Source organism: Fulmarus glacialis, unplaced genomic scaffold (genome assembly GCF_000690835.1).
Source record: "Fulmarus glacialis isolate BGI_N327 unplaced genomic scaffold, ASM69083v1 scaffold17870, whole genome shotgun sequence".
In the NCBI taxonomy this organism is placed as follows: Eukaryota; Metazoa; Chordata; class Aves; order Procellariiformes; family Procellariidae; genus Fulmarus; species Fulmarus glacialis.
The window spans coordinates 101223-112266 of record NW_009188546.1 but is presented as its reverse complement, the minus strand read 5'-3'; the positions used below and the strand labels follow the sequence as shown (position 1 = coordinate 112266).

Below are 11044 nucleotides of genomic sequence, written 5' to 3'. Positions count from 1 at the left end.
CGCCCCGGGGGGCGCCCGGCGGCGCTTCTCTCCCTGCCGTTCCCCTGCCCCCTGCTCCCTCCCTCTAACGGCGGAGTTTCTCCGCGCCTTCCTTCATCTCCCGGGGATAAATAATAAATCCGGCGGTGTAACCGGGGGATTTCTGTCAGCTTTCCTGCTTACCGGCATGACCCCTGAGGAGTGCGCTGGGTCGTGACTGCTTGGGTCGGGTCGAAGGGGGGGCACTTAGGCGGTAAAGCACATGGCAACTGGTTTTTTTCCAACCCCTCGGCCTGTCGAAATAGACACCGATAGCTTTCCGCTGCCCTCCCTTAACGGAGTGACCGTGGCTGTGTTCCTGGCGCCGTGGCTCAGGTGCGCGGCTCACGCTAGGTTTTCTGTACTTGGAGCTCGAAAATGGCTTGTCTCCTCCTGTTCTCTCCTCCGCAGCCTGAGGTGAGAGGGAAGGTGCGAGGAAATGAGGGGTGACAGTGGTTAGTTTGAATCTCTTTCTACTTTGTTTTGAGATGTGCTGATATATCCACAAGTCGTCCATCTGCATACTCCTTCATTAGGGCATTTAGATTGTAATCCCATCAGCCTTTACTCATGAAAGTAATCCTTCTCTGAGCAGCGCTGTTGAAATCTGGGTAGGGTTTGCTTCTTAGGTCATCAATTCTCATTTTTTTCGTTGTAATCTTAGTAAGCAATTGTGAACAATACCCAGAGATCGTATTCTTTCTTTAGAGCTAAATGAGCTACCTGCAAGTCTATTTCTCTGTAGTGTAGCGTCAAAAGCACTGCAGAAGAGTTTTATACATCATTATGGTCTCCCCATCCAATTTTTTAAAATAAAGTTTGCAAGGTGCATGATGCAGAAGTCAAATATGAAGTGTAAAGTGTGGTTAGCATTTGACGGATACTTTTTCATTTGATGAAAACAAGATTTGAGAAAACGAAGGAAATGCGCTGCATGTCAATTCTTTGTATGTTACATGGGAGCAGCTTTCAGGATATGAGTAAACTTCCATATACTCTGTGAAAATATTTTTATATTAATGATGCTCTAAGAGATTTTGTCCTGGAATAACCTCACTAACCCCATGACTATTACTACTTAATATAGTTTGCATGTTACTGAACAGAGATGACAACAAAAGCAAGTATCATAAAATGTACATTACTCATATGGATAACCGTATTACCACATCACCTGATAATAAATACGACGTAGGGTATCTTACAGAAATACTTATCTCCATAATGTAGAAACTCACTTGAGCACTTCATTCTTAAATCTTCCCTAATCGATTGTGAGAAACCGCCGCTTTTATATCAAGATTTATGAAGTATGTGGATTACTGAATTACAATGTAAGCTCCAACACAAGGCATTTAACTTTATTTCAGCATGATTGTTAAAGCGCGTGTAGTGCAGTTATAACCAGAATTTAGGAACAAATTATGTTAAATCTCAGTATAGAAATTCTTCACTGTCTTAATGTTTACTAAGAAATCTCAGCTTTATAACAGCTTATAGCTTTAGAAGAAAATTTTTGCACTAATAATGTTATGCTTTTATGTATTATTTTTTGGTATTTCAATATCTTTCCTTTTTTCATTGCAGATTATGTTTATTTTGAAAATTCTTCCAGCAATCCATATCTTATTAGGAGAATTGAAGAACTTAACAAGGTACACAAGTATCTAAGATTCTTGCTTAACCTTTGACAACAGTCAGGGCACTTTTCAAAAACTGAGAATGATTTCCATCCCATAAGATTTCTATTGTGGTAGAATTTTCTGGTGTTTTTTTGTTTGGTGGGTTTTTTTTTTGTTTTTTAACTTTCTTGAGATTTGCTATGTATTTTGTGTATGTTTCAGTTACTGAAATCTTGCTGTGTGATATCCTGTAATTCTGCCCTGTTATCTAAGGAAACACCCAGTTGATCATTCCTGGTGAACAAGAGTACTCTGCTGTAAAAATTTCCAAACCAATCCTATGAACGCTTGAGGAAAGGAATGAATTTAATTCTTATACAGTGATGATAGTGTGAATCCATCTGGAATGACAGCAGTCATGTTGTGTGTCTGCTTTTGCATATATGTTTAAAGAGCTAGTAGGTACCAGTGATCAGATAACAGAATATGTGGCTTCTATGTCTGTTTATTGCTCTGCTTATTGGCAGCTGTGAATGAAGGACGGGCTTTTGAATAGAAATAGAGACTGTATTCTCTGTCTTTATCCTGAGTGTATTTTTGTAAAGAATGGAGGCTTTTCAGAGTGTTATCTTGGGGAAAGCATGATTATTTTTCTTCGTTCTTGTACTACTAAGAATGGTGTGGGATTTTTTTTTTTTTAGCGTGGCATATTTTTACTATTTCATCAAGCAGTATTAAAACTTACTGATACATTATGTCAAAAGTTTATGATCAAAATGCCTATCGTGATGTAAATAACGATAAAGATTTTTTTTTTTCCTGTGGTTAGAAAGTAAATTAAAAAATCGGTGACCTGCAAATGGTTTTCTTCTTATTAATGGAACATAACACTACTCCATAGCAGACATCAATCAGATTACCTGTTAGTGCTATCCAACACAACATCGACTGAGCTTGTGCACGGCAAATCATTTTGGACTTTTATTGGAGAAGAATATTTTTTATTTCCAGTAATTGAAGTGATTCCAATCATGTTCTGAAAGTAACATTTGTTATCTTTAAACTGCGTTGCTATAATTTAATCTTGCTCACGAATGGTAGAGCAGAGTCATGTATTGATTTCTTTTTTTTTTTTTTTTTTTAAAGACCGTTTCAATGATATAGTCCAGATATCTTAATTGTGGATTGTGTGCTGTCACGTGTTAAAGACTTTGAGCAAACATGGAGATGTAACACAAATATGTAATGAAATGCTTTGGTTACCATAAGATGCTTTCTTTATTTGGTGAGACACTTAATTAAAACATGATACTTTTCAGTGCCACATCTTGGGTTTTAAATAAGTAACTCAAGGTAATGAACTAATTTTGTACTTTTCATAACAAGAAAGAGGGTACAGTTCTTCAAGTATTAGTAGGTTCTTTACATTATCAGGCTAAAGAGCATGATCCCTGTAATGAGTCATGAAAACAACTGTGAACTAAATAGCTCTTTTATCTTACAAGCTGCAGTGAATTTTCAAATAAACCATGTTACATTAAATATGATTCAGAAAAAAATGCCAGAGTACTTTGAAATATACATTTCTGTGTAAAGCCGGGTTACAAAGAAATGTTTACAAGCTTCTGATATTTCTTAAGGATTCTTATGTTAATGTAATACTGGCATTATGTCTCTAAACAGCTGAATAATATGTAAATTCTTAGGACTAAATAATTGTAATCAATACTGTTATCTGATCTGAAATTGATATTGGCCTATGTCAAGAAGTTTTTACTTATTTGAGTAATTCTGTTGATTTCAGCCTGACTGATCACGTGAGAACTACTAATATAAGGGAAAATTGCAAGCAGAGGGCATTTAATTTGTGTTACTCAGCTGAGGAAGGATACATTCTGACTTGATTTGTCTTTCTTTTGTAGACTGCCAATGGAAACGTGGAAGCAAAAGTGGTGTGTTTTTACAGGCGAAGAGATATTTCCAACAGTCTTATAATGCTTGCAGATAAGCATGCTAGTAAGTAGATTGTATAGGGCATTTTTTCTTTCTATCACAGCCTGTTCAGTTTCTGCAGCTACTTAAAATTGCATTTCTTTGGCATGAGGAATAGATATTTATATTAGGCATTAATTAATATCCAATTAGATGCTTAGCATTGTCTGATACTGGCCCTGCTCCTAGTAGTTGTTTCTGGGACTTGAGTTAAGCTGTATTAAAGTGATTGGAAGTCTCCATCTGAAAAAAAAAAAAATCTTTTTTCATCTGAAAGATACAGCTATATTTCTTTTTTTACATCAAAAGTAAATTTTGGGTGTAAGTCAATTTAAGCTTAAGAGTGTTGGTGAGGATTTGATTTGATGTTTTTAGTTAGACATAAACACGTATTGCTTACTTTGAAGAATGAAATGTATCATTAGAGACTGAAAATCACTGGAGATTGTAAAATAGCTGTTATGTGCATTTATGATAAAAGTAGATATCAGTAAAATAGTAGTAAGCATCTCATTGTTTTTTCAGAAAAGCAACAAGTGATAATAGGGGAAAAGTCCCATTTTCATCTCGAACTTAACTTTTTTTGGTAGCTGCCGTTTGATCTACAACTGAAATACTGTGTTTTTCCATAACTTTATAATTAAAAATACAATTCTGAAGACAAAAACAGAACCTAAAAAACTGAGATGTTTGAGAAAATAGTTATTTGCAAAATATTGCACTCATGTTTGTAAATAACTGAAGTGTTAAAAATGTCAACGTCCGGTAAATTTCTTGCCATATACTGTTAAATAACATTTTGATTATAAATGATACTTGAGTTTTCAAAATGAGTATGTAAATAAGTGGCATAGGTATTATAAGTAATTTATCAGGATGGATCTCTTCAAAGACATTACCTAATGCCATATTTTGTGTGCAGATATATAATGGAGTAATTAGGTGCTTAAAAAAACACCTTACAATTTGTTTAACGTCAAATTCTGATAATTTTACTCATACAAGTACCTTTAGTGAAGAGAAACAGCTGGCTTTTGTTTTATTCTTTCATTGGTCTTAGAGAAGTGGAGGTGATTTGAGTACATAGTGTGAAGTACTAGCTTGTTTTTTTAAAGATGGGAGGTGCATCTTGCTTATGTTCTAAGGGGATGATTTATTTAAATGCTTTTCTAATATAGTTAGGTACACTTTATAATTACCAGTGACCTATTTTATGGTAGTCTGCCCCCACAATCATTACTGTCTTTTGAGTTCTTTCGTATGGAATGTATAGAAACATAGAACTTTTAGTGAGCTTCACTAAGCTTTCCAGCACATTTTTTTGTTTTTCTTTTCTAATGGAGCGGGCAGGGAAGGATGAAAAGGATAACAATTTTACTGGAAATACAATTTTTTTCATTTGATTTTTAAAATATGAATCTTTGTAAATTTTTTGGGGTTGGCTTATTCTTTAGAAAAGGATGTGTTAGTTCTGTGGGCACCATTTGATCTGGAAGAGTGCGTAAGATTTTTCTATTTCCTCTGTGAGTTTTAGATTGCCATTTTGTCAGCACTTTGATATAAAGGACTTGTTGACGGTCTGCTGCTCTTCCACTATAGCGTACTAGGGGTTTGTTGGTGTCAGTAGAAGTACCATGGAATCTTCCATCACGTTTTCTCTGTGGAGATTTTCTTCCTGTTTTCTAGCGAGAAAGTAGAAATGTAATTTCTAGCTGATTCAACAAGCATCTTTAGAATGCCTCTGTCTCACAGGTCGTAACTCTTCTAACCCATCGTTCTTATGAATTAGGTTTCTCTGTGGATGTTTCCTCTGTACGTAATGTTCTCTTTCTGACCAATTTGTGGAATCTGTACAGCTAAGTTATCTTACAAGATATATATTTCAGTTAGCAGGGGACAGCACATAGTGAAGAATTCGTGTAGCTCATGCAGCAGATGTAGTTAAATGTCAGATCAATTTAAATATTTTGATTCTGGAATACCACAGTGTTCTGTTTAAAAATACGATGTATGTAAACAAAATATTAGTTTATTTATGAATTGAATGTTTTGGGAATGTTTTATATAGCTAAACATGTTGATGCTTCAACACTTCTACCTGGTTTGTTATAAAATAAATGCTAAAAGATATGAGTTTTTTATGGAATGGAAATTCTAGTTCGGTCACTGGTTACTCCAGTGTACGTGTCTAGAGAAGTCTTTGAAGTATAAGATCTGCTTGATCTTTTCTAATGACATTCTATATTGCTAGCAATTCTTTTTTTTTTTCTTATAGAGAAAACTGTCCTGAGTAATGCACTTTTGAAGATTTTGGCAGGTGGGGATTGGGTTTTTTTGGGTGACACTTCAATTTCTGAAGGTTGCATTTTGTGGTGTAGGTATGGTCTCATTTAATAAGAGAAGAAAATAGCTTCGTAAAAAAATATTTTGGAACTTTAAGAACAAATTTTCCATAACTTCAAAAAGTTTCAAATCAATTTTAAAGAATATTTCGGAAGAATGGAATGATGTAGATCTGTAGTACTATCACTGGTAAAGAGTCAATGTACTGTTTTTTGAGCGGTTTTTTGTTTGTTTCTTTGTTTTTTAAGATGTCTTCAAGAAAGTTTCAGGATACAAAAAAAAGGGGGGGGAAAGGATAGAGGTTTCCTTAGGCCATGCTAAAATACTCGGGTACAGAGGAGTTCCCTTGATTTCAAAGCATCTGACACTAATCTGTGAGGAAATTGCATTTCCTCCATTTTTTCTCTGGTGTTTCTGGTGGAAGTTAATTTAACGAGCATTTTTATTTGTCTACCAGAATCATGTATGATGTCAGTCTAGATCTGGGAATAGTTCTATTAACTAAGAGTAGCCAGTGAAATGCAGGGGTTTTGAATGTTAATGGGCCCTTGAAGACATAACATTTGTCCCCCTTTGATTTCTGTTACGATAAACAGAGTGTCTGATAAGGCCAGCTTGAAAGCCAAAACAAAACACTGGCCAAGATCAGCTTCTTGATCCTATGCAGCCTCCTAAACTGAGTAGGGGAGTTCTATTGGGAGTGTAGCACGCACCAGCTCTTAGGCTGTAACCATTACCATAGGGTCACTGCGAGGGGGTCATTCTTTTCTTTGTGCAGCAGAGTAAGGCTTACTTTATGGGGAAAAGAAGGAAAAGAGATCAGTAGAAGACAACGGACAGTACAAGAGCTATTGCAACAGATGACTGAAGTGCATAAGCAAATGAACTTGGAGAGCTGGGACAAAAACACACAGCTCGTTAAAATGGGTGAAGCAAACATGAAGGGGTGGCATAGAGATGTTTTCTAACCAAATGGTGTGATTGAAAGAAAAATTGCCAGCTGTAGCTGGATCTATAAAATTTAGATGATCCTTTATCCAAAGTGGAGTTGGTGTAAATATTTTAGGGCAAGGTTTTAATAGCTGTGGAGGGGAGACTATACTAGCTCTGTACCAGCACTGGGTTTGGTTTACAGTGAAGGGCTCACGTTCTCTGTTTCCTCCTTTTGTAATAGATTTATGCACTATTACTTTCTTGAACTGGAGTAGGGTGGCCTGAGTGCACGATGACTTTTTTTTTACAGTTCCTTACATTTTGAATTCTTTATCTGGTCATGTGCTGTCACGCAATACTATGTCTGAAGTTATTCTCTCACTGCAACTCCTCAAACAGCTTTTACCTAGTCACCACCTGGGGAGGATATAAAAAAAAATTCCTGTTGTCAGAGGCCTTTGTCTTCTGATTTGAGAGAGCTTGCTTTGACTTAGGTGTGCTGAGCTCCTGACTAAATGCCCAGAATTTTTCTGGGCCTATGATAAAGCCCATGCACTATGTATTTTTTCTCATTAACAAAATTGATGCTCTTGTGAATGAGACAGTAGTCAATTTAAAAAAAATCTAAGGCATATTGGTTTCAGTGACTGAGAGATCAAAGGTAAAACTGAGATTTTTCTAGATTACAGAAGCGGTAGTCCAAATATCCTTTTTTCAATCTCAATTGCTTTTTGTAGAGGTGACTTACTGGCTTTACTTCTCATAGTTGTGCATTTTTTAGGACTTTTCTTGGCCTTCAGCTCTTGAACAGTCATGTTTCATGTCACATTGCTTTGCAAAATGGTGGTTTTGCTATAGAATTTTTCTACACGATAGATAGGGAGGCTGAGGGGAGACCTCATCGCGCTCTACAACTACCTGAAGGGAGGTTGTAGCGAGGTGGGGGTTGGTCTCTTCTCCCAAGTAACAAGCGATAGGACGAGAGGAAATGGCCTCAAGTTGCGCCAAGGGAGGTTTAGACTGGGCATTAGGAAAAACTTCTTCACTGAAAGAGTGGTCAGGCCTTGGAACAGGCTGCCCAGGGAAGTGGTAGAGTCACCATCCCTGGAAGTATTTAAAAGACGTGTAGATGAGGCGCTTAGGGACATGGTTCAGTGGGCATGGTGGTGTTGGGTTAATGGTTGGACTTGATGATCTTAGAGGTCTTTTCCAACCTTAATGATTCTATGATTCTGTGATTTCTAGGAGGAAAGGAAGAGTCCTGCTACTGATCTAGTGATTCCCGTTGAACAGTTGGAGTCTGTACTCAGTTCTGACCTTGATATGACACTGATGTACTGTGATCAGAAACAAATCAAGTATTCTCTCGCTACTTTAGTTTCTTTATCTGTAAAGTAATGCTCTTATTAGAAGTTCTTGCTAGGGTTGGTGAAAAAATATTTAATAATACCCATACGTTTTTATAGCTCCCATTAAAAGATCTCAAAGCACCTTACAAATAATTACCCTAAAAACTAAGAGTTTATTTTGTATATTAATATCAAGACTGTTTCAACAGTGCTGGAAATGGTTTGATCTTACACAGCAGCTTTGCTGTTGTTGAGCTCTCTTACTTTTATGTAAAGATGCTTTGTATTTGTGGAAAAAAAAAAAAACAATTATTTTGTGTATTTTCAATCTATGTTAGTATCATAATAGTTGCCAAACATTCCAGTTGCACCCAAGAGAATGGAGCTGTTAATATTCCATCTGATTTTTGGGAAGCATTTTATTTCAGGAGAGCAGCAGGCTAGCAGGTAGCATAGAAGATGGCAAGAAAATGAGCTTAACTTGAGAAATACTGTTTAATATATTTAATAGTAATGCAGATTACTCATTAATATTCCCAAAGATATACAAAACTGAAATGTGAATTCCTTTCATATGTCATCAGTTTTTTTTAATATATGGTTGCTGTTGCATAGTGGTATTCTTAATACTCAATTCCAGGAAAAACACATGAGAGTTTTTCCTGCCCACTTCAACAATTGAAGAAATACAACTTAGAAAGTTTCATTTTTCAGTATTTTACTCAAGTGTGCATAGAACTGAAACAGGAATATATTCAATCTGTAAGAAGAAGATTATGTGTGTGTGGAGACACTGGGGGTTCAGTAAAGAACTCCAGAGTAAAATGCCTAAAACCCTTTGTGTTGTTCAGTGTTCTTTTCTCTTAGTCACATATTTGACTCAGTATAATTCAAAACATTTATAATCTAGTAATACTGGGTTATTTTTGTCCAATCAGATGATAACACAACCAAAAACTTGGGTTTTTTTTGTTGTGGTTCTTTTTCATCATAGTAGTTCTTGTACATCAAACTAAAAAGCTGTTATTCATAAATGATATAATGTTTCTTTAATCACAGTCTCTTTTCAAAAAAATCACTTTAAGATGAGAGACTTTTCCTGTTACTTAATTCAAATCATATAATGTCTTAGCATAAAAAGGATCTTTTGACTGGAGATTTTATTTGAAACCTTAAATTGGCTTTTTTTGGTCCCGTTAGTTCCCTTGAATACCTGTTGTCTCCATAGCATATGTTTAGTTAGAAGCACCTTTGATCAAATCAATGTGAGAGACAAATGCTAATTCTTCCATTGCATATGGCCCATTTTCTCCACCTTAATGATTTTAAATGTTGAAATAATTCATACTTTTTTTTTTTTTTTTTAATCATGGTGAATGCTTATGTTGTTATATCCTCCATACAGCTTCCAGGGAATAAATCAAGACAGTTTATTTGCTCTACTGGTAGTGCTAGTAGAGATTGGCATCTATCCTACAGGAAAGGATGCTCAGAGGCAGAGAGGGTTTTTAGTTACTCATTCAAGGGAATTGACGTTTAGAGAGCTGCCTATTTAGCGGGTGGTCCTTTGAATGAAAAGAAGATCACTGTATTGTATTGGTCTTGTTACAAATAAAACAGAAACAAAACCTCTTGGGTCTTATTTATGGTAACATGAGTGCAAAAAAAAAAAGAAATCTTTAGAGCTCAAGAGTTCAATTGATTTGTCTCTCTAACAGTATTGTGTAAGTGCCTCTTCCATGGAATTTAGTGGCTTTCAGAAGATTTTCTGTTAGGTTATGGTTTGTGTTTTAACTGCATTAGGTGAGAAGGCCTCTTTCTTGCTTGCTATTAAGAAAACAGATCTGTTGATATTACCTTGTGATGAAGGATACCATTTTTCTGGATGTTAGGAGGGAAAAGAGCTAAGGAGTGGGAAGGCAGAGCTGGGAATCAAAGATAGGAGACTCTCTTGGAGCATTTATAAGGAAGAAGAAGGCTTGGCTGCTAGATATGCCCAAGGAGTGGGTGAGCAGACTTGTGTAACTGGTTTAGTGAGATACCACCTTCTTAATCTCAAGGCTTCTGTAAATACAAACTAGTGTGTGTTTGCAGCGTAGTGTAGTAGTGTCTGTGTGTCTCCATCTGTCGTCCCGTCAACCCCCCCCCCCACCCGAACAAGACCTCTTTCGTCCCCCCCCCCCCCCCCCCCGTGAATACTGAAGAATTAGGACACAATGATTTTTGACCTCCCATATCTACCCTCTTTTCATTGAGGAAAAGACAAGTCTTTCAGAAGTCTGTGAGCAAGCTATCAGAAGACTCTTGGGTTTGCTTTGAAGATGAGGTGGTTAACAGAGACAAAACCAAATACAGTAAGCCGGGAAAGTTTAGGAGAATGAGTTCCAATGGCTCTTTTCCTCGAGACGGGAATTTTACATGTTGTACTTATTTACGGTCAACTAATAGAGACATCTAAACTATGCACTAGCAAATTCAAGTATGTTATGTTGCTTCTGGGTATCCTGAAGTCTGTGATGTGGGTGAGACACACCCTAGGAGGACCATTTAAGGATGATGCAGATAACAAATACTTTAATCAGTGGCAGAGTAGCTTTTATGCTAATTTTTATATTAGTGTAACTACCACTTTCACTGAAAATGAGCTTCAAGAATAGGTGTTTTTTTGTGAGGCAGACATGACCTTTTTGATCTCTTGAGACAAGGGAACATGAAGTTTTCCTTAATTTACCCAAGCGAATGCCTTCAGTTGTAATTTATTTGGAGAGGGGGAAAAAATTCAAAACT

General features: G+C 36.4%; 1 protein-coding gene across 1 annotated transcript in view; it reads left to right on the top strand.

The window, feature by feature from the left end:
• Positions 1-396: 396 nt before the first annotated feature.
• The window catches only part of MTA3 (metastasis associated 1 family, member 3), a gene marked incomplete at its 3' end in the record, with an annotated part of 101003 nt that continues 90355 nt past the window's right edge, over positions 397-11044 (top strand). The window contains exons 1-3 of the mRNA XM_009579120.1: positions 397-435; positions 1608-1673; positions 3563-3656. Of these exons, the coding sequence (XP_009577415.1) occupies positions 397-435; positions 1608-1673; positions 3563-3656 (199 nt within the window). The remainder of the gene's footprint in view (positions 436-1607; positions 1674-3562; positions 3657-11044) is intronic.